Source organism: Protopterus annectens, chromosome 13.part0 (genome assembly GCF_019279795.1).
Source record: "Protopterus annectens isolate FY-2018-M chromosome 13.part0, PAN1.0, whole genome shotgun sequence".
Classification (NCBI taxonomy): domain Eukaryota; kingdom Metazoa; phylum Chordata; order Ceratodontiformes; family Protopteridae; genus Protopterus; species Protopterus annectens.
In genome coordinates, this window is record NC_056747.1 from 911,759,527 (window position 1) to 911,784,770 (window position 25,244).

The window sequence follows — 25,244 nt, forward strand, 5'->3', positions numbered from 1 at the left end:
CTGCAGACTACAGGAATTCATATTTACCCATACCTGGACGACTGCCTGCTGGACAACAAAAGCAAGTTGACAACAGATTTGCAAAGGGTCATTTACTTGCTACAAGCACTGGGATACACAGTCAATCTACAAAAGTCAAGGCTGATACCATCCCAAACAAGGACATTCTTGGGAGCGGAATTGGACACAGTGAGACAAATGGCATTCCTAACTACAGAAAACAAAAAGAACTCCCTCTTTATTTCTTGTCACTAACAAAGCTGAACAAATTAACAGCAAGAAAAGTTCTGCAGGCCTTGGGCTTCATGGCATCATGCATAATTTAGGTTCCATATGCCAGACTACATATGAGAAAACTACAGTGGTAATTTATGGTCCCAACACAGGCACAGCCTCGAAACAGAAATCCCACTAATTCCATGTTTAAAACAGGAGTTCCTATGGTGGGCCCAGGCATGCCGCTCCAACCCAGGCCTTCCCTTTCACAGATGTCAAGCAAGCCAGAGCATTACAACAGATGCTTCAGACCTAGGATGGGGGCCCACATGCTGGACAAATGCGTGCAAGGATTGTGGACTCAGGATCAACTTCACCTGCACATCAACCTAACAGAAATGCTGGCTGTAAAACTGGCTATCCAAGAGTTCAGACCATTTCTCAAAGAGGGCCAGCTGTTGATAAGGACAGACAACACCACAGTCATGTGGTACATCAACAAACAGGGAGGCACTCATTCATACCCTCTATGCAGAATGACTTTGGAACTGTGGACCCTGGCACTCAGCTACAACATCCAGCTGCAGGCAAGATTTGTACCAGGAAAAGAAAATACTCTAGCGGACATTTTAAGCAGGACCACATCAGATGCTCACGAATGGCACCTGCACCCGGACATTTTCAGGACCATTACAAAGAAGTGGGCAATGCCTCAGATAGATCTATTTGCATCTCCTCACAATCACCAACTCAAAAAATTCTGCACAAGGACATTTCACCCACTAGCATGGAAAGTGGATTCGCTCTCCTTCAGCTGGAAAGGCCTAACAGCTTATGCATTCCCACCTCTCCCCTTGATACACAAAGTACTTCTAAAAATCAAGGAGCTTGTCTCGGAACAATATGTGGCCAATACCCCTGATGCCTTTGATGCTAACTCAGAACAACTACAGCACCATACATCCAAACCTGAAAACCTTACAACTGACTGCATGGAACATCACATAGCAGCAGCTAATCAAGAACTTTCCCAAAGAGTTAAAGACATTATTCTTGAAGCACTGAGACCTGCAACAAGAAGGAACTACGCTGGAAAATGGAAAAGGTTTGTCAGTTGGTGTTCTGAAAGAGGAAAAGATGTGTCACGCGTGGATATGCCTAACATCCTGGAGTATCTGGCCGAACTTCTCCATTCAGGCCTGTCCTACTCCTCCATCAAGATACATGCATCAGCTATTTCAGCAGAATACAGCTTTGATCCTCCTGTTTTTCATACCCTCTGCTCAGACAATTTCTCAGAGGAATCAAGAATGTAAAACCTCCAAGGAAACCACCATTACCAGCTTGGGACTTAAACTAGAAAAGTTGACACTATCACCCTTTGAGCCAGCAGCAACAGCAGACTTACAACACCTGTCATGGAAAACTGCTTTCCTTCTGGCAATCACCTCAGCAAGGAGGGTTTCAGAACTACAGGCCTTAATGGCAGTGCAACCCTTCCTAATCTTCCACAAAGAAAATCCAGCTACCTACCGTCTTTCCCAACCCACAAAACAGAGGGAAAGAATACTGCATACCTTGGATGTACATAGACAGCTACGCTACTACTTGGACAGAACCAAAAGCAGCAGAAAGACTGACCAACTTTTGTGGCCTACGCAACAGGAAGAGAGGAAAAGCTATTTCCAAACAGACAATCTCCAAATGGATAGGAAATTGCATACGATTCTGTTACTCCTTCCATGGAAAACCAATTCCACAGAACATAAGACCTCATTCTACAAGGGCAACAGCCACTACCACAGCCTTCTTGGCTACCAAAGACATTATTGAGGCGGCTACTTGGACCTCCGTGCATACATTTGCCAAGCATTATAATTTGCCTCTATATTCCAGATCCCGAGCAGGGTTTGCCACTGCTGTACTGCAAGGGATCCTAAACTCACCATAATCTACCTTTATCCTCCTCCCCCTAGTTGGCTATGGTATTCTAGACTGCAGATGCATCCATGAAGGACATAGTACAGTTTTGTACCTACCATAAATGTAGATGTCCGAACTGGATAGCATCTGCAGTCAGGATTACCTCCCTCCTTCCCTCTGAGGTACTCCTAGGGTGTTTACCCTCCTAATAGCTAGCTGATGGGGGGGAGTCTCTTATGGTGTATTTGTTTGTATATATGTACATACATGCTTATTTTTGTGGTTACCTCTATCCTTTTTGGAAACATTGGCATCTATCCAAAATTTTTAGCCTTCAGGAGGGCTTCTGGCATCTGGGGCAAGAAACACTGAGGAAAATGGCTGATGCCTTTATACCGAGTCCAACAGAGATGAGACAACCCAGCTGTTATGACTGCAGATGCTATCCAGTTCGGACATCTACATTTATGGTAGGTACAAAACTGTACTTTTCTCAGTTTTGTTTGGTCTCTTCTCACATATCCTTAGCTGTCATAACAAAATCCTTTTTAATCCATATTCCAAATTCATATTGTGTCCCCATACATATGGGTATTGTTGGACGAAATCATGTGTGGGTACGTAATTTACAGCTGTAGCCTTTGTTTTATCTTCATTCATTTTATATCCCGAAAAAAAACTGGAACCTCTCTCAAGATATTCCACGGCACTGAGATGTCCAGGTACAAAATATTGTTTGCATAAAATCCCAGCTTACTGTATTGAATGCTTTCTCTGCATCATGACCCACCAACAACAGCAGTATTTTCTTACATTGTGCTTCCCTCTGAATCATTGTTTTATTAATGTTGTCAAATGTTTGCCTTCTTTCCAAAAATCTACATTGATCCATATCTATAAATTTTGGCAACACCTTTGCCATTTTCTAGATATTGTAGACATAAACACTTTGTAATCATGATTTCAAATTGAAATGGGCCTATATAATGCTGGGTCTTTTACTGTCTTTAGGTATCACAGCTTTTTTCCAGGATGTTGGTGCTTCCTCTCCTTTTAGAATACTGTTTAACAAAACCTTCCAGATCTTTATCACTTTCTTCCTTCCTTCCTAGGTTCCAAACTTCCACAGGAATACCATCTATTCCTGTAAACTTTCCTGCAGATTGATTATACATCACTGTTTTTGTCTCATCTCCTTCTATCTTAACTGTTAATTGCTGGGCCTCATCTACCTCTAACCTTGGCATTCCTACATTTTCCATAAATATTTCCATTTGTGTTTTTTCTTGATTTCCACATTCCTTTGCTTTATAAAAGTTTTCATAAAATTTCTAAAATATATCTAATATGTCCAACAGGGTCTTAAGTTACTTTTCTTGTTATAGGCTCACTATGTTTAGCAACGACCCTTTTACTTTCTGTTGCCTTAGTCATGGTGCTAAAGTGTTTGTGGTCTGGCATTATCAAAACACAGTTGCTTAACAGCAGTCTTTCCAAACTCATGCATATTATCCAGATTCTCCCTTATTTTCTCTTTAACACACTACATTTGCGCCTCTTCTTGTTCTTTGAGATTCCCTTTATTCTGCAATACTTTAATCTTTTTCCTTTAAATACTCCTTGTTACTTCGTAAGACTATATCTATTTTTCTCTTTTCTCTCTATCCTATTTTTAAACTCCACTTTCATGTTATCTCACTCACTAGGGATAACTTTTGAAGAATTTTTCTATCTTCCCTAATAACTCTTGCATAATTTCCACTGCCCACTCCTTAAGTTCCTCTTTTTAACAAGAGCCAGTCTCTCCTTTTTACTTCATTACCCTGCATTTTTATCTTGGTTGTTATTGGTGCATGATGCGTAATAGCGATTAGATGTGTGTTAAAGTTCTCAATTAAATGCACATGTTCCTGTGAAATTTAATTTGTCTAGTTTAGACCAGTTACTTTACCTTTGGGAATAATATGCAAATTCTCTCTGAATTCCTACTGTTGCATTCACATCTACAGTACCATATATTTCCATAAATTTCTTCAAAAACTACCATCTTTTGTTTTATTTTCCCTTCTAGGATCCCCAGATACAGCACCACTGTTGCAAATCAAGTTCCAGTCCTTATCTGTAAATAATATTCCAGGCTGAAAGCTGATTTTTTTTCTCCCAACATTTAATATAATTGAATATTCTTTCCTTATCTATACCTATGAGGCCATTCATGTACCAAATTCATTATGATAAGAAGTTATTATTCCCACTTAGCTTTGTTTAAATGTCTGTTTCCAACTTTTCTGTTACATGCATCCACTAATATTTGGCAGATTGATTTTTTTTATGCTGTTATTTCTTGTCATATCCATTTGAACCTATGATCACATTTTGCAAGACTTTTTGTTTTAATGAAAAACTTAAAAAATACTCCCAGAACACCCCCATAACCTACGTACATCTTCAAATAATGAAGTTTAACCTTCCTGATAGGAATGATTATCCCAAATCAGCAGGCATTTAGGCAGAACCTAACTTAAAGTAAGGTTATTCATGCTAAGACACATGCTACAGCCTGGGTTTCTACTTACACAAATAGCTGTCTGTTCTTGTCTTGCCTGTATTCCCCTCCCAGATGTGAAAAAACAACTTGTATGTTTTCAGAAAACATTAAATTTTAGTTTAAAGAAAAATGCACTGGCTAACTTTAAATAAAACAAAATTATACAGTGTTCTAGTAAATGCACTGAAGTATTTAGTTAATCACAACTGTGCTTTGTTTTATTCACTTTCCACCATTATTTTTTACTGAACTACTTGCCCTTATACCTTTTACTGTTACATTTCTGTCATTATACAGTTGCTAGACCTCTTGATGTATTGCCTTCACTTTTAGTCAGCTTGTTTACATTGAAACACAAGATTAAAATTTAGACCTGCCCTCTGCTCCAGACCTCCCAACTAGAACTGAGCATTTATTTGTTTAAAGAAAATCATTTATTACATTGTTGTTTCTCATTTTTTTAAAAACCCATTTTCATTCACAAAAAAAGGAAAAAAACACTTGTCATTAGATTGTGATAAGAGCACTATGCAAAAGTAAAAGAAAACATTTCAGTTCTGCATATATTACACACTGTGCACTTTTACACTCCATTCCCCATCTCAACCGCCAAAGATTCTAACCTTTTGACTTAAAAATGCTTTTGACTAGTCTTTCTTCTCTTTTTATATGGTAGTGTCTATATTTCTTAACAGAAAAAGAGAGAAGAAAAAAATCACCTGTTTACCTTAATATCTTTATCACATTCAGCAGTCACTAATTTACTATATCATAAAATATTTTATTTTTAGTGTCCTTCCAAACATTAATGACATGAAGTAGGGCATATGCATCAAGATGTGACTGATGCTTTGTAGTGCCACATTTAGTTTCACTGCCAAAGTCTCTCCATTAGAGGAATGAGAAGCAGATTTCTCCTTAACAAACTTCTGCATCAAAATGATTTTGTCGACATTCCTTGAATGTTGGGATAAACTTGCTTCTCTTCTGCCTGGTGTACAGTGAAAAATCATTTTCCACAAGCACTATATTCTGTCTAATTTTTAATATTTTGATCTTCTGCTACAGTTTTGATATACTCCTTCAATGTTTCACTTATTTTAATCAGCTCGGAGCACATTTGACTTTTTTTCCCTCTACATTACTGTAAGCCATCACTTGTGCCAAAGCTGGAGCTTGAACTTCTTTTTTATGAACAGCTATCGGATGCTTCCCAGACAGTTGTTTTCTATTCAGCTTTTATGGTTTCGTTTCTTTGTCTTTCTAAATTTCTACTTTATTGGCATCTAGGCAGTGTATTTACTAGCCAGTAACTGAATTTTACTCAAGCTGACAGTATTACTGACTATTTTTTCATTTTCTTAAGCTGCTGATCAGTGTGCAGCTATCTTGGAAGTCCCAATTTTTTTTTTTTTTTTTGAGACTGTGATGGCCTTGTCTCTACAGACTTTTGAGACGGCTTACTCCCTCAAGGATGTTTGCTCCTGGACTACTTGTTCCTTGTTGAATTGTCTACCTTCCAAGCAACATGTAGTAATTTTCAAATGTGGGTAGATATGATTTGTGTCTTCCATTTTTTTCAGTCTTCTTTTCTGCTGGAATTTCATGATGGTAAAGAATAAAATTCTTCAGTAATCAATTGTGCTAGTCGGAAGAAAGGTAGATAGTGTCAGAGTAAGTAAATTCTGGGTAAAACAACCACTGTAGCAAGCCAGAAGAAACAACAAGCAGGATTCACCAAAAACACGATTTATTGAAAAAAAATTCTTCGCGTCTCCTCCTCCCTTCAAGGAGTACACATCATAAATTCTGGGACCTGACACTTTAAAGGGATGTAAAGACCAAAACTGAGGTAAATAGGTAAATGTGTCAATTAGTTTATTTTAGTTGCATTTATTTCAGCTCTGTTATGGTAAAAGCTATAAGGCACAATTACTTATACTTTCTCGTTATTCAAGATCCTCTTGTTAAAATGATATTCTTATAACCACTTAGTGCAGATGAAGACATAGGAAATGAGATTAATTTTGCAAGGTGTATTGGCTACTCTGTAGATTGTTGATTTTATCCATAGTTTGTTTATTGACGGCTACTCTGTAGATTGTTGATTTTATCCATAGTTTGTTTATTGACTGATTGGGGGTAAGATGCTGCTCCCTTTGGAACAGTTTCAGGTCAAGCCTGCTGGGGTTTGCAACCAAAACAAAGTATATGAGCATTTAAATATCACAGTTTATGCAAGCTATTTACAGTAAGCAAAGAATTTGTTATTGAAACAGCACATTTGCTTTTTGAGAAGGTCAGGTAAAAAGGCTAATACCTTCTGAGTTTGCTGCAAGAGATGTGTTTCAGTAAAACCTGTTAGAAGGCTTTCTCCACAATCATTCATTAGTAGTAGTAAGTGTATATGTGTGTGTGTGTGTGGGTGTGTGTGTGGGGGGGTGGAGGACATTGTGATGCATTTCTGCAATTTGGTGGGTTTTTTTTGTATGTGATTTACATATTTATTTTTGTGTCAGGGCTTTCATAACATTTAATTAATTACTTCAAGTCAGTAACCCAACCTAGGAATGGCAGAACTTAAGAATGTAAGGAGTCCTCAAATATAAATTTTGCAGCTAGCTGCCGTTTCTTGGAATGCCAAGAAATCTGTCATATATAATCATGGCAGTAAGTATTTTATTAAGGTTCGACTTATGGCCTTATATTTGTATAGATCAAAGTAGTACTTTAAAATGTGGCATCCTAACTGTTGGGTAAAACCTAGAACACTGAAAGCAGTGCAAAGCTAATGAGATCTTTACTTGTAGAAGAAGAGACTGTGTATGTTGTACATGTTTCCACTACAGCATCCCAAAGGCACATCTCAAACCACACCAAAGCAGAGAGAGAGAGATGAATTCACACACACACACACACACACACACACACACACACACACACACACGTGCATAGTATCAAAAAAATAAAACATATCACATGAGAGGAGAGGCAGAGGGCAACATTTTCCTTAATGTTGCATAACAACTCCAAGGCCATGTGACTCAGCGGGTGAGTATATTGTGTTCATGGGACACTCAGACCGTCTCTCTTGAACCTTTTGTCAGGTCGTGCTGAAGTTCTGCAAGTCACAGACTCACTCTGCTAAATTTATAATGCTGATGTTTGAACAAACTGGTTTCAAGATGCTAAACTCTCCAATTCTACCCGAGCAAATTCTTAAAGGGAGTTAATGATAAATCGAATTTATGACTTGATGTTACTGAGAATGTTGAATGGTGTCAGCCACCATTTATATTTTCCATTTCCAGTGTAGTCCATAGGTGTATAAAATGATTTTATGACCTTGCTCTTCCTTACTTGCCTGTTTTCACAGAAAACAGTTCCATGTCATGTACCACACAAACTTTATCATTTTTCTACATATATTAATCAATTGAAAAAAGTGTAATGTTTTAAAAATGAGTGAAGTTCTTAAGTCTTGTAGCAGAGAAGGACATGATGAAACCCACTATAAACCATGCAGCACCGAATTAGTGTAGAATGTAAGTGAAGTCATGTACTTATCTTGTGATCTTACTATTTTGTTATAATCAGAGACTGGATTTAAGGAGATAAATAATCCAGTCGTTTGTTTATTACTGTGTATGCAAGTGTTTGATTTGAGTTTTGTTGATTGACGTATGAGATCAGGATTCTTTTTTCAGGGGGATTCCTGAGCGCATGTTTCCAAGGGTCTCCAGCTGTCTGAGATTATTTTTTTTAGTAAGAAAGGCTCATAAAACTGAGTTATGGGTAGACTGACCAGTACTAGCATTATCTTTACAGTTGAAAGCATGCATTGCTGTGGTATGGGCAAAACCAGTTGAAACTTAACTGGCTGTAAGACAATAACAGTACTTTGGTCATCTCACCACTTTCCTTTATGTTGTAAGGCTGATGCTGGTCAGTGTACCTTCATGTTGTTTTAGATAGCTTTCACCAATATAAAGTTTGTGTTTGTTGGGGATGCCCAGAAGCACATAAATACTTGACTTTTATGTATGTATGTTTTTCTTTACATTTACAGTGTTGGAGCTTTCGGCTCCAAATATTGCAGTCTTGTCATATTTCTTCTACAGAGATTTTGCCATCATTCTGGCCCTCTGCAAAAAATTTACTTCTGTTGTCTTTGTATTTTAACACATGGCCAAGAAAACTGCTGCTGTCCTTTCTCACTGTTGTATGCACTCCAGGAGTGTCATAACATATGGGTTGTCCTGCCTCGGGCAGCTCTTCGGGGTCGGCGGATTCCAAAGTCTGGGTCTGGCCTGCGGCTGATGTCGCACTTTCCCGGCAGCAGGCATCTGGGGTATAAAAAGCATCAGCGGCGCCATTTTCCTCAGTCTTTGCTGCATGTGCGCGGCAAAGCAAGTGTAAGTGCGGTCGGTCAGCTCCTGTGATGTGCTTACGAGCTACGAAGAAAAAAAAGCTTAGTACCCGTCTGACTCTTTTTTCTTGCCTCTCAGCCAATGTCAGATAAAATAATTGTTGTTAAAAAGGAAGCAAATAAGGAAAGGATAGGATTTCCCTCATAGGCCCGCACCTTGCACCCAGCGGTCCTGCCTTGGCCTGTTCTCGCTGAAAACCCCTTCAACCTGGCGAACTCTTAGGTCGGTTCTGAAAGGAGAGAATTCTTTGGGGCTAATTTTGCTTATAAGATGCGGTGAGGAACTCCATTTGGTGATTTGGTGAAAAAAAAAAGGACAAGGGCCGTAGCTGGCCCCGGCTGAACTCAGGGTTGGACCCTACAGCAGTGTCACGGGTGTCGTGTCTGGGACACCAGACTCTGTACTTCTTCTTCCCAGTGTCCGGCATGCCTGGTTGAAGGAACAATCTTTACCAGACCATGTTAAAAGCTAAACTCTGGATGCTCCAAGAGAAAAAAAAAATTATTTTTGGTTCCTCGGCTCGAGGGTAAAGTAAAGTGAAAAAAAAAAAAAAAAAAAACAGTTAACAATAGCTCTTTCTGCACCGTACAACCACCCGAGATTCAGCAGAAACTGGCCTATTACAATTGGTCCTTTCCAGACAGAGGCAGACCCCAGAGGGGCAGGAGTAGAGGAGGGCAAGCCAGAGGTGGGGACAGAGGCCGGAGGCACAGTACCAACCAGAGAGAGGTAGTGCAGGAGCAGCAACAACAACCACTACAGCAAGACAAACTCAATGACCTCCTTTTGAGACGATCATTTCCTTCTCAATTGGGGCACAGGGCTCAATTAGCTTTTTGTCTAAATTGGAAATTCTCAAAAATTGGGACAACACAAGGGACACACAGGACATACAAAACAACACTCCAAATAATAGACAAAGATCCAGACTTCCACTTCCAAAAGCGGAATGCCAAACCTGCCACCAAATCAGAGGAGGAAAGGCTTTAGGGATACAAATGAAAGCCTCAAGGACAGCTGCGCCTGCACATAAACCAAAAAAAAATGTGATAGTGATACACACATAATCGAGGCCTTCAAACCCTCCATCAAGGCCACCTGTTGATAAGGACAGACAACACCCACAGTCATGTCATACATAACAACAACAAGCAGCATTACAGTCCACGTTAGGTACCAGGGAAAAAAAATGCACTGGACAGAAGCAGCTTAACCACCCTACCATGGATGATGAATGGATGGATGTTGCAGACATCTTTCTACATAACACAAGCATGGGGGGAGCGGGGAAGATAGATCTGTGCCTCCACAATCATCAACTGATGAAGAGGGCAGAACAGCCAAGAGTGATTGACCTCCAGACTGGCAGCAGCACACCCACTATTGATTGAGGGAGCATGTCACGGCGAAGGGCAGTGGCATCTCCCCTATGGCCTTCTTCTTGCCTTGAACCAACTTCAAGAGCATGCCATTCCAACTTCGAAAACATTGCGGCTAACTGCCTGGAAAAAATAAGCCCCCCCTCAAAAAAATAACTTATCACAGAGAGTAAAGGATGGGCTTATGGCCTTCGCCCTCTACAAAGGAAGATACTCTCATAAATGGAAAAAATTTCTCATTTTCTCATTTGGGAAGCATAACAAAAGGCTTAGATGTAACACATTCTAGAATACAATGTTGATCCACTTATCTTCCTGCATCCTCCTCAGGCAATTTCTGAGAGGAACTTGGGATCTCAACTTTGTGCTGGAGAAACTAACACTTTCTCCCTTTGAACCAGCAGCATCGGGTAGATCTACAGATTCTCTTGAAACTGCATTCCATTCCTTCTGGCCTTCAAAGCAAGAAGAAAGAGTATCTGAGTTAGCTTTAATAGCAGTACAGCCATTTCTTATCTTCCATCAGGACACAGAGAGAGAACTCTTTTTCCAACTTGCCAAAGGTGAGGTATCTACTACTTGGACAGAACTAAAAGTTATAGAAAGACTGACCAACTCCTTTGTTATGTATGCTTCATGGAAAGATGGTTCCTGCAAACATTAGGCCTCATTTCCAGAGCAGGTTTGCTACAGCAGTCCCTGCAGGGTATCTTAACTACACCTTTTCTTTTCTTTACCTAGGGCTGCCTGAGAGGAGACAACCCCATATGTTATGACTGCAGATGCATACCTATCGGACATCTACATTTATGGTAGGTACAAAACTGTACTTTGTGCTGCCATCCCAAATATCATCAGATACTGAAGAAAGGTGACTCTATAATTCCCAGACTGTTTATTAGTGCTTTCCATTCCAGCAGCACTACTGCTTTATTCTTCAAGTTCGTCCACACTACCCTGTAGGCTGGTTAATCATAAGGCTTTGGGCCCATCATCTTGGAAATCTGTAATCATTCCTTAACTCATCCCTGACTTCTTTTGATAAATCACTGTAGTTATTAGCATCTAGTTCTAAGTTCAGTACTCCACTAGCAAGTGGATATGTTTTAAAATGTTTTCTGCCATATTTTTAAGTAGCATGAGACCATTATGATTTCATTCTTTTGACCTCTGTAGATTAATGTCCCCCATTCTTCTGCCTGCAGGATCAGCCATGTGACTTCCCTTTCTGCATCCATCTGACCAATTCAGTCCTCCATAGGGGTGAGACCCACTAATCACCAGTCCATGTGAAAGCCCTCTGTACTATTCATTCCCTGACCAGTGAGCCCAGTTAACTCATTTGTTCTACTACAGAGGTGAGGGTTGGGTGCTAGGGTTGTAGACCAGGTTGTGGATCCTGCAAGAATTTGTAACTCCTCCTATGGTAGCTTGTAAGCTATATCACACACTGCTGTAAGGGAAAACATACATGTTGCCATGCATGTCTAGTCTTCTGGCTGAGCGATACACCCCTTTGCAACTTGTGCACTTTAGGCTGCTTGCTGTGAGTGATGCACCTGCACGCTTGTAGGTGTCACCTATGCAGTGAGCTGAGTTACCACCACTCCCCTCAGGATGGATGAGCTGACATTGGCTGCTCACTTGTATCCTACCCTACCTAGTCCTGGCAGTGCCTCTGAATCAGGGCAGTATCCCTGTATGTACATCACAGGGGTCTAGGGTCTAATCTACTAGTTTTTATCTCTCCAAACATTAGTTAAACAAGTTTGAATGGTTATTTGTTAATAGTGCCTGTCTGGCATAGTTCACCTGCACTATTCCAAGAGCAGAAAGACTGATATGAGTGAGGTATGTTTTGTATTGTCTTGGAGAATATGATGTTGTTGGTTTTCCACTTGTAAAAACATAAGCAGGTGCTTAAAATAGGATCAAAGAGAAATGTTGTAACATGGTTATTACCATATTTCTAAGTAATATGAAAGCATTCTGATTTTTTTTTCTTTCATTGCTTTCCCATAATACTGACTACTTTTGCAGGATACTCAGTTTTTTCCTCCAAAACCATATCTGTTATGTAATTTTGTATAGTTTTGTTTTGCTATTGATACCCAATGGCTGTGCTTCATCCACAGTATTCTAAGAGCCAGAAAAGTGTCAGGAGTGAAGAATGCTCTGTATTGTTGTAGTGATTCAGATGCTGTTGGTACAATAATCTGCCCCAGTAAACTTAAACTACTGTTTCACTTTTATGCCAAAGTCCAAAAATAAACTTCAAAATATTAGTTCCTCTAGCATATGAAGCTTAAAATCATGACTTTATTTTTCAAAAGACAAAAGAACCAACATCTTGGCTTATGCCTTGCAAGTTCAAAAACATATAAAGTAACACATACACAGTAAACTTGACTTAAATAATCAAACATTAAATTATTCAATCATAGATACATTACTCAATTAAGAAGGTAGAAACATAAAAAATAATAATAAACAAAATAAAGGGAGTATCCTACTGTTCACATTCCAGCATATATAACTGAGTCTGAAGCTTTTAATCACATTTAAATCATGTACTACCTGCAAGCTAAATCAAATGTAATAAAATTAGATCAAATCAGACCAGCCTCTTTGGCTGTAGAATATCATAAATAAAAATAAACCATACTTCCTTTTGTAATATTTAAATAAAGGTCTGAGCATCTAAAAATATACATAATGAAACCGTTCAATTGATCAGGATTACTATTATGTTTTTCAAAGAAGTTTGATGCAACAGAACTAGTGGGAGAATTGTTCCTAATATCTGTAATGTGTTTCTGTACCCTTTTTCTCACTTGTTGCACTGTTGGTCCTACATAAATTTTTTTACATGTACAAAAAAGTCCATATACTTCCATTTCCTGGTAGCAATTTTGGACCCCAGGAACCATATTTTTTGTATGGGGATCCATATTTTGTAAGCAGTTTTTTTATAAGTGTTATATAGATTATTTGTTTTTTAGTGTTAAGGTTCCCTAAGAGGCATTTATTAATTTTATGTATATTCTTCAAGCAAATTATTTTGGTTTGTCCTTATTATTATTTAGATGTACTGATATACATTGTTGTTGTTGTCTTCCGGCTTTTTCCTGGTTAGGGGTCACCACAGCGGAACTCCGGTCCGCTAATGATTGGCAGTAGATTTTCACGAACGCGGAGGTGCCAGCTCGACGTTCAATCTTTAACGAAGGCACGCCCATTTACGCGTGTCTTTCGAACGCCCACCCAACCATGTTAATAAAATGAAATTCATTCAACTTTATATGGAAAGGGTACCTCAGCCAATACTTTTTTTGTTTATTTCTAGTACACATCCAGTACATCATATTAAGTCTCTTCCAGATGGTGATTTTTTTATAGCTAAATCACTTTGTTCAGAGGATAGCAAATTTCAGGAAGTAGCTATGGAAATAGATGAAAGATTATTAGTGAGGGGTTATAATCGTGATCTTTTGATTTCAACATAGCATAAAGTTGAAGAACTTCATCAGAGTGTGCAAAGTAGGAGAACTAGTAAAGTTGGGGTAATGGGGAAGATGTATTTTTTGTAACCCGTTATGCCCCCTTTATTGAAGGAGTGGCATGTATTCTTAATAGTAACATGTCGTGTGGAAGTGGAGCATTTAGTAATGGAACATTGATTGATGGAAGATTTTGATTCAGAGCTAAGGTACATTGCACAGAAAGAAGTAAAGCATTCAACCAATGTCCTGCTGTTGCAACAATATTTACTATATGAAATTTTTCCTAAAGGACTTTTGGTGACTGTAAAACAGTCTATTACTTTTAGCACTGAGTTTGCTGACCTTAAAAATGCTGGGAACAGATTGGTTTAAAATGTTTCTTGGATGTTAGTAGTGTGTTGGTGGCGTATGATAAACATCAAGTAGAACTGTTAAGTGGGAAGATTAGCAGTCTATTTGACTCTAAACCTATTTTATCAAGTGAATTGTGTGCACAATTAGATGAATAAATTCAAAAAGTAATTGCAGCTATTAGAAGAGTTGAGAAGGAGTTAACTTACAAGAAGCATAAAAAATGACAGAGGGGTAAGAAGAGATTTGAGGAAACTACTTGGTTTCTGTGGGAACAAACTGCAACGCCACAATGTCAGCAGCAGTAGCAGGAGGTCAAAGGTGAGAATAATGGAGGTTATCAGAATACAGGAGGCCAACAATATACACCAAAGAGTGGACAGAATAAACAGGGTCCTTTTGTGGGCCAGAGAGATGAGATCATAAGTAATAAAGTGATGCACTTTGGTGGGGAATTGGACATTGGGATTAACTGTCAAGATAAAGGGATGAAGAAAAAGTCTAAATATTTTCATAAGGGACACAGCAAGAAGGACAAATGATGAAGTATTTGAGACTGGAAAGTCTTTTGATACTTGTTCTGCTGTTGTATTTGGAGATGGGCAAATTGATTGCTATACTGAAAGTGTATTAAATAAGGCACAGAAGTTTATTCCTGCTGCAGAGAATTTCCTTCCTGAGATCTTGATGGACCATTGACTGTTATTGCATAAGTTGCAACTTAAACATTATTTTTTGTGAATGGTAATTATGCAAATGTGGATGAAACTTGCTAGGTCAAATTATAAGACCTTTGAATTTTAAAAGCCAAAAAAGTTTGTTCCCCTGTTTATCAGTAAAGCAGCATTAGATTTTTATGATATTAAGAATGACATAATTTCATATGTTAGTCGTCTTCTTCTTTTGGCTGCTCCCATTAGGGGTCGCCACAGCAGATCAACTGTTTCCATTTCTTCCTGTCCTCTGCATCTTGCTCTCACACCAACCACCTGCATGTCCTCTCTCGCCACATCCATAAACCGTATCTTAGGCCTCCCTCTTTTCCAGTTACCTGGCAGCTTCATCCTTAGCATCTTTTTCCCAATATACTCTGCATCCCTCCTCAGCACATGTCCAAACCAACGTAATCTTGCCTCTCTGGCTTTGTCTTCAAACCTTCCAACCTGGCCTGACCCTCTAATATACTTATTCCTAATCCAATCCATCCTCGTCACACCCAGTGCAAATCTTAACATCTTCAGCTCTGCCACGTCAAGCTCTGACTCCTACCTTTTTGTCAGTGCCACTGTCTCCAACCCATATAACATAGCTGGTCTCACTACCCTCTTGTAGACCTTCCCTTTCACTCTTACTGGTACTCTGTCACTAATCACTCCTGACACTCTTCTCCACCCACTCCATCCTGCCTGTACTCTCTTCTTCACCTCTCTTCCACATTCACCATTACTTTGAATTGTTAATCCCAAGTACTTAAACTCATCCACCTTCCCCACCTCTACTCCCTGCATCCTCACCATTCCTCTATCCTCCCTCTCATTCACACACATATATTCTGTCTTAGTCCTGCTGAATTTCATTCCTCTTCTCTCTAGAGCATATCTCCACCTCTCCAGGGTCTCCTCCACTTGTTCCCTACTCTCACTACAGATCACAATGTCATCTGCAAACATCATAGTCCACAGGGACTCCTGTCTGATCTCGTCTGTCAACCTGTCCATCACCATTGCAAATAAGAAAGGGCTCAGAGCTGATCCTTGATGTAATCCCACCTCCACCTTAAAAACATCTGTCACTCCCACAGCAGACATCACCGCTGTCACACTACCCTTGTACATATCATGTACCACTCTTACGTACTTCTCTGACACTCCCGACTTCCTCACACAGTACCACAACTCCTCTCTAGGCACCCTGTCATATGCTTTCTCTAAATCCACAAAGACACAATGCAACTCATTCTGACCTTTTCTGACCTTCTCTGTACTTCTCCATCAACACTCTCAGAGTAAACATTGCATCTGTAGTGCTCTTTCCTGGCATGAAACCATATTGCTGATCACTAATCATCACCTCCTTCTTAAACTAGCTTCCACTACTCTTTCCCATAACTTCATGCTGTGACTGATCATTTTAATCCCTCTATAGTTACTACAGCTCTGCACATCACCCTTATTCTTGGAAATCGCTACCAAAACACTTTTTCTCCATTCCTCCGGCATCCTCTCACTTTCCAAGATTTCGTTAAACAATCTAGTTAAAAACTCTACTGCCATTTTACCTAAACACCTCCATGGTTCCACAGGTATGTCATCTGGACCAACAGCCTTTCCATTTTTCATCCTCTTCATAGCTATCCTTACTTCCTCCTTGCTAATCCACTGCACATCATGATTCACTATCCGCACATCATCCAACCTTCTCTCCCTCTCATTCTCTTCATTCATACACCTCTCAAAGTACTCTTTCCATCTGCTCCACACACTCTCCTCGCTTGTGAGTACATTTCCCTCATTATCCTTTATCACCCTTACCTGCTGCACATCTTTACTAGCTTGGTCCCTCTGTCTAGCCAACAGGTCCTTTTTTCCCTCCTTAGTGTCCAACCTTTTATACAGCGCTTCATACGCCTTATCCTTAGCTTTCGCCACCTCCGTCTTTGCCATGCACCTCATCTCCGTATACTGTCTACTTTCTTCATCTCTTTGACAATCCCACTTCTTCTTCGCCAACCTCTTTCTCTGCGTACTCTCCTGTACTACGTCATTCCACCACCAGGTCTCCTTGTCCTCCTTCCTCTTTCCAGATGTCACACCAAGCACCTTTCTAGCCATCTCTCTTACTAGCTCTGCTGTAGTTACCCAGCTATTCGGTAACTCTTCACTGCCACCCAGTGCATGTCTTAACTCTTCCCTAAACATCACCTCACAATTACCCTTTTTCAATTTCCACCATTTGATCCTTGGTGCTGCTCTCACACTCATCCTCCTCTTCTTGATCACCAGTGTCATCCTACAAACCACCTTTTTTAAGACATTTGGAAAAGGACACATCAATTGAGGTTAAATCTGTTTAATGGGTAATATAGTATAGATGCAGGATGAATTTTATAGAATTCTGTGTTATAAACTGTTAAAACAATGTTTTGCTGCCTAACTACACTTTCCCCTGCCACCACTTTACAGTCTCCAATCTCCTTCAGACTGGCCCTTCTACATAAGATATAATCCACCTGTGTGCATCTTCCTCCACTCTTGTATGTCACCCTATGCTCCTCCCTCTTCTTAAAATACGTATTCATCACAGCCATGTCCATCCTTTTCGCAAAATCCACTACCATCTGACCTGCATTCCTTTGCTTCACACCATACCTACCCATCACTTCCTCATCCCCTCTGTTCCCTTCACCAACGTGTCCATTGAAATCTGCTCCAATCACCAGTCTCTCACCCTTGGGTACAGTCATCACCACTTCATCCAACTCTCTCCAAAATTTTTCTTTCTCATCCATCGCACACCCAACTTGTGGTGCATATGCACTAACAACATTCATCATTACACCATCAATTTCCAGCTTCATAAACATCACTCTATCCGACACTCTTTTTCACCTCCAAATTACTCTTAGCATACTGTTCCTTCAGGATAATGCCTATGCCATTTCTCCTTCCATCCACACCATGATAAAACAATTTGAAACCGCCTCCGATACACCTAGCCTTTCTCCCCTTCCATCTGGTCTCTTGCACACACAGTATACCAACCTTCCTTCGGTCCATAATATCAGCTAGCTCTCTCCCTATACCAGTCATACTGCCAACATTCAAAGTTCCGACCCTCACTATCACAGTCCTAGCCTTTACCTGCCTTCGGGCATGCCTTCCCCCTCTTCTCCTCCTTTGGCCAACAGTAGCCCAATTTCTGCCAGCACCCTGTTGGCCAACAGTACTGGTGGCGGTCATTGTTAACCCGGACCTCAACCGATCCGGTATGTATTTCTGTACTGTTGTCTGCATGTATGATTTGGCAAAATTTTACTCCGAATGCCCTTCCTGATGCAACCCTCCCCATTTATCCGGGCTTGGAACCGGCACAAAGAAATGCACTGGCTTGTGCATCCTCAGTGGCTGGGTTATAATTTCATATGTTAGTAAATGTTCTAAATATGTAATTCATTTAATTTAATTAATTTAACAAAGGATGAGTGGGCTGCTTTAAGACATTTGGAAAAGGACACATCAATTGAGGTTAAATCTGTTTATAAGGGGGTAATATAGTTGTGATGCAGGATGAATTTTATAGAATTCTGTGTTATAAACTGTTAAAACAATGTTTTGGAGTATCAGGTATTGAGTGTTATTCCATTAGAGGAAATTCAGAATAAGATTATATTGTTGCTGAAGTTTAGCTGAAAAGGGTATATTATCTGAAAGGCTAAGAGATGTTATAGTGGTGGTTAATCCCCATATTTCCTTGTTTTACGTATTGCCTGAAGTACATAAGAGTATGGATAATCCCTGGGTAGACCTATTGTCTCCCAGGTGTGTGTGTGTGTGTGTGTGTGTGTGTGGGGGGGGGGGAATTGCTGAGACTTTGGATAAAACATTTAAACCTTATAGGATGCAGTAGTTATTTTCATATATTAGAGACAACCAACATAATTTTAAGTGAGGTTAGGAAAGTATCGTGGCAAGCAAATATTTTTTTGGTGACAGTAACCATATATATTCCAATTGATTATGAGCTGGGTTTAACAGCAGTTGATTATTACTTGTCAAATATTGATGGGTTTCAGTGTATATTGGATTTAATTAGGTTTTCATTAAATAATTATTTCTTTCCTTATAGAAAGTTCTATAAACAGCTTAGGGGCACAGCAATGGGGGCTAAGTTTGCCCCTTGCTATGTTAATTTAATTTTGGATAGGTTCGAAAATAGTTTTTGTATGGAGATCCATATTTTTGTAAACAATGTTTTTTTTTTTTTTTTTTTAAGTTATATAGATGATTTTTTTTTAATTTTATTTATTGTTAAGGGGTCCCCAAGAGGTGTTTATTAATTCTATGAATAGTCTTCAAGCAAATTATTTTGGTTTGTCCTTCAGTTTTGTTATTCAGAAGTACAGGCTTCATTATGTAGATGTACTGATATACATTGTAATGGGTGTAGTTTCTGCAGCAGCCATTCTCCTGAATTTCGTCTTGAGATGCTCTTTTTTTTTTTTTTTTTGTTTGTTTGTTTGTTTTTTTTGCTTCATCTAAGTCTTTTACGGCGGGCAGTGTAGCACACAAGATTTATGACCTATAAGTCAGCTAAATCCTGCTGGGTATGACTATGACTGCCTTCACTTTGTGTACTGTTTAACTTTGAGAAAGCTCTCAGGTCACTTAAAAGAGCTCATTTCCTTTCTTAAATTAAGTATAATTGTTCCCAAATGTGTGTTCCCAGAACTGTGTGCTGACATGTTACTGTTGCACTGAGACACTGCTGGCTGTTGCACTGAGACACTGCTGGCTTTCCAAAAGTAAGTGTTGGTTGACAACAAGTTTTTCAGTGAATGATACATTTTTAAAATTCAGGTCTTAGCAGAGTGTCAGCTGATGAACTCTTTTTGTATTGGTAAATAAATGGAAAAAATAGAAATTGCAATGCAAATAATTACAGGATTTTTAACTATTATGTCTCATTTTATCAGAGCATACCCAGATAAAACTTTGCAATCTAATATTTTTATGTGATGCTAACAGTGACCTGTTTCTGGACATAGATGAGAGGCTGTCTTTTTTAGGACGGCAGTATTATTTTGACATTCAGGATAGCAGCCTTAATGACTGTAATTTAATTTCTAACCACTAGAGGAAAGTGTGTCCCTAGAAAACGTTCTATTGTTTTGGGGACTGCTGTGGTATATGTATTTCATTGCTTTGAGTATCCATGAATCTGCTATTTTTATTCACAGGGAGCTGGGTCGGCTGCGCAGTAGTATTGAACTGGACACGCCTTCCGTGACTACGCAACAGATAGAAGTGCTGGAAAAGGATGTCAATGAAAAGATCCAAGATCATGTTGCTGTCAATGTGCGACTGCTATCTGTAGATGACCCTGAAGTGGAAAAAGTAAGCAGAGTATGACAACATTGTGTTATCCAGCAGAGTGACAATTCTGATAGGCAGTAAGACCATTCAACAGCCCTGGCAGCCCTGGAAAGTAGAGACAGGAGTATTTAAAATGCACTTTAGAAACTGCACACTCTTAAGGAACTGTTACCTTGTTTGTTTGGTATCCTTGTTTTTTCAAATATTCAGAAGTGTTTTTTCTCTCAGTTTAGTATTCTACGCATACCTGTATAACTGTCACTTGAGTCTTGCATTGATAATTACCCATAGGATCCTAGAGCCATTACTGTATTTTGGAAATTTTGTTTAATGTGTAAATGCAGCCTTATTCTAATATTGTGCCTTTTAAGCAGTGTATATTTGTGAGTTGACTTAGATCCCTGTGTCCGGTGGAAATACTGATCGTGGTAATTGCCAGCCTTGTTTTGGGAGGGATAGCGGCATATTTTATGTGTCAGCCTTATCAATACATGACAATGACATCCTTGCAAGCATCTGCTCTGGCAGGGGATGGGTTATGCAATTTTTGCAGGGGCAAGCCTTAGAAAGGTACAACTATTGACCCATTTGCAGGTTTTAGGAGGGCTGATGATATGCTTATAGACCTTATACTATCTGGGGGGTACGTGGCATGTCTTCAGGTGTGAGGTATGTTAATTTGGCATGTTCACAAGAGGAGATTCAGTGGTGTATTCCCAGGCATCATTCTGGCATTGTAGGTCAGAGTGAGGCTTTAAGCCCCAGTTTGATTTTCTCATTTGCCAGCTGCATGCTTTATAAGCTTAAGCATGTCACTTAAACAGCCATTGCTCCATGGCCACCCCAGAAAGGAGGATGTTGTTGCCTATTGGAATTATCTAGTTGTTGTGAGACCAGAAAATGGGAAACCTAGATATAACCTACTTGCCCCTGGAAGGGTTGGTGTTGCTAGTAGTAGACACTCCTTCATTGAGCTGGTATTCATAATAGCTGAAATTTAATGTTGATTGGAGTTCCTCTTTTTCAGTGGGAACTGTCATATTTGAAGTAAAATTCTCATGAAAAATAGTTATTTTGAGGATAAAAGCTTAAATGAAGAAAGTAAATGCGGTAGCCTGTTCTACTTTTCCAAATCATTCTGTAATAGAGGTAGATGAGTGTTGTTTTACAACACATTGACTATAGCAACCTGTATTTATAGCAAACATGTAGGGGCATGTTCATCAGTGGGCCGTCCCTGTGGGTGTGTCCCTTTTGGAGGAGAGCCTGAGACTTTGTCCCGCTAAGTAACCTTAGCCTGCGTTTTAAAACTTTTTGTGAGAGTTTCATTTGAAAAAAAAAATAAAATAACTGTCAGTTTTAAAACACTAAAACATTCACTATCATTTCATGTACCAAAAACAGTTACATAAGTATAAAGCACAAACTTAACCTCAAAGTAACAAAAATACAAATTACTATAAGGATAACAGTTTGAGTATAGTGACTTCCATGTTAATATGAGAAATATGAACCTTTACTGCGGTGGTGGTGCTGCGGTAGCATTGTCGCCTCACAGTAAGACGTTGTCCTGTTCGATTCTCAGCTAGAGCGTCTTCTGTGTGGAGACATGCATGAATGGGCATACTTTCGTTGAAGGTTGTGCATCAGGGCTGGCAACTTGGCATGTAAAAATCTACTGCCAATCATTAGCGGACCGGAGTTCCGCTGTGGCGACCCCTAACCGGGAAAAGCCGAAAGACACAACAGCAACCAGAATTTTCACTGTAAACTTTGTTAGATCTGCCTTTTACTTAATCTAAACCTGAAAGATAATCTAGAAAGTCCTAAAACAACTACTAGCAACATTCTAATCAACATTAAACTGCTATTATGGATATCAGCTCAATGAAGGAGTGTCTTGTATTAGCTCCAACCCTTCCAGGAGCAAGTGGGTTATATTTAACTTTGGGAAAAGGAATATTATTGCTGTATGCCTATATGCAAATGCATCAAGCATATATTCACAAACATTATATGCATATATTTATTTATTTGATATATGGTAGCTGTTTTGACTGTGAATCACAACTGACTGAACAAACTTGACTGAAAACTCATTTCTTTGAATCACAATTAACTGAAAATTGTAAAGAAACATTGATTCACTGTGTGTTTCTTCTTTATTTACAACTGTTGTATGGTTTATAAGTAGTATATTTAAGTAAGGGGTATGGGGGCAAAAGGGGTTTGGTCCCCTGCAAAAAAAAAAATATTTTTTAAGTTGTTTGCTTTAGTGAAATTTTCTATGAAGTGTGTTTGTGCATTAGCGGTGATTCCTTGTGTGCATTTTTTTATCTTTTCTCCACTGTTGCATGACTATGAAGTTAGTATATTTAAGTTAGAAAGGTATGGGGTGGTGCAGGGGGGGGGGCTTGTCTCTATGCAAAAAGCAAGATTTTAAGGTATGTTTGGTGTTAATAACTTTTTCAGTCAAATGTGATTCTTTGAACTGAGGTTTGAGTCAAATTTGTTCAGTCATTTGTTAGTCACTGAAGTCAGATTTAGTCAAAATAACTCCTTGATTTTTTGTATGTGTGGGTAAGGTAATTGTGGGTTTTGGAAGCTACTGCCAAAAGTTTCAGATATCCTGAAGACTTTGGCATTAGGTAGTAGGAATGTTTGTGCAAGTGTAGGTGGATTAGTTTAGATTATGGGTTAAGTAAAGGGAAATATTAAGTGTAGCGCATGTTGGTTGTGGGGGTCTATATTAGAAGACCGAATGTTTAGGTGACTGAACACCTAGACATCGATCTTCTAATATCGAAAGCAAAAAATGTCAAATGGCTGATTTAATGCAGGGAAAGATTTCCCATGGCCGTTCGCCAGAGTTTGCTATTTCCCTACTGTTGAGCAATCTTGGAGTTGGTATATTTAGTTAGGGGGGTATGGGGGGCGAAGCCCCCCAGTTAATTTAGATGTAAAGTAATGTTTTTTGTGTTGTGGCCGAGGGATGTGTTTGATAACCTAATGTAGCCCTGGTTGTGGTGCATGGGTGTTTGTGTCTGAGTGGTCTTGTTTAGTGGAAGTGTTATGGAAAGGACTTTTCAAAGGTAAGGTGCAGTGTTAGGCTTAGGCTGCTAACACTAACTCTGCATTTTAGCTTTGAAAAATGTTTTCTGTAATACTACCAGGGTCTGTTTTACAGTAAACTAAGGAGTTATACAGCTGTAACCAAAAAAAAAAAAAAAAGTGGCTAAATTGCAGGCCTTTGTTCAAAGCATATTTTTGTAGTCCAAGAAGAATTGACAGCCCCTTCCCCATACTTTGATAAATGGGTTGATGTTTCACAACAAGTAGAAGAAAAATATTTTCTGACTTTTTTCTAAATGTCACAGACATCTTTGATACTACAGTACAAACAACAAACATTTAAAGTTTAAAGCTTAGCATTTCAAAACAGTGATGTTGCTTATGTAAGTTTGTCAAAAGAGGTGACAACTGCCTTTGAACCATTGACTGATCTAATCTTTCTGTTTTGCTGTGAAAGACATGGCTACTTAGGAGGTGCTGTGAATCAGTGTAAGTTCTCTTCCTATTTGCAACAAAGACCCTGAAAAACAGTTTCACACTTCTTTGTCTTTTTTACAGCAGCTGCTGTGCTCCTGTCCTGAGTATATATAAGATTGTCGGCAGTACCAGACTACAGATTTCTCCATGTCTGTGGTATGTCATGCAGTTGTAGACAAATTCCTCTGCAAATTATGTGAGAAGTTAAGCTGAAAAAAAGTGGAGAGGTCTTTCTCTTCCTTTGCTTCCAAGGAAAGGAAATGAAAGTTTTATAAAGTGCAAACAGGTTTCAGCTACCTACACAATACTGGAACTGTATTTTAAGGAGAAAAGCAACCTAAGAGATGTTAAACTATAGGAGATAATGTTTTCCTTTAACACTTTTGTATTTTGATAAACCAACGTGTGTGTGCATACGTCAAATATTAAGTAAATCTGTATGTTTGTATATATGTGCATATTCTTATATTAATGTAATGCTTTATCATACTGTGTGTGTGTTTGTATGTGTGTGTGTGTGTGTGTGTGTGTGTGTATATATATATATATATATATATATATATATATTATATAGGTATATATAATATGTATATATATATGCGCACACACGCATATGTGTGTGTATATATATATATATATATATCACATATGTATATATGCAAAACATGTTTAATGTACCTTGTGTTTGCATGACAGGTCCCTGAAGAAATCTGTGCAACATCAGTAGATGCAAAAGTTGTCACTTAAACAGATAATAGAGGCAGACATGTTGAACGTAACATCCAGGAAATAGTCAGCAGTGTTTTTGTATAAGTATACAGGTAACTGTTACTTAACGACCAGGATAGGTTCTATACCATTGAACGTTAAGCGACTAGGATGTTAAGCGAACACCGTATGCTTTATATTGTGCTTCACTTAATGTCCCCCTGCACAACGTCTCTCCACATTTACGTCCACTTAGCACAGTATGGATGTAAATGTGGCTGGACATTGTGCAGAAGGACATTAAGCAATGCTCACCTGTAGAAGAGCACTTCAGTAAAGCAAATAGTGCATGCTGGCACCATAGCAGTACTGGGTAATGAGTGGGAATAATGAGGAGAGAGAGGAGAGAGCAGTAGCAGCATAAAATGAGAGAGGGAGGAATTGTTTGTAAATGGTTAGTAAAGCACCTTATACTGTGAAGTGAAAAGAGAACCGTTAACAGATATGTTGAAGATATGCAAGATGCTTGTTTAGGAGTAGAACTC

General features: G+C 39.1%; 1 protein-coding gene across 3 annotated transcripts in view; it reads left to right on the top strand.

The window, feature by feature from the left end:
* Window positions 1-25,244, top strand: part of LOC122787768 (alanyl-tRNA editing protein Aarsd1-like) — a 658,622-nt gene that overhangs the window by 319,159 nt on the left and 314,219 nt on the right. For all 3 annotated transcript variants that reach the window (XM_044054668.1, XM_044054667.1, XM_044054666.1), the window contains one exon: window positions 20,307-20,463. In XM_044054668.1, coding sequence (XP_043910603.1) covers window positions 20,307-20,463 — 157 coding nt within the window. The remainder of the gene's footprint in view (window positions 1-20,306; window positions 20,464-25,244) is intronic.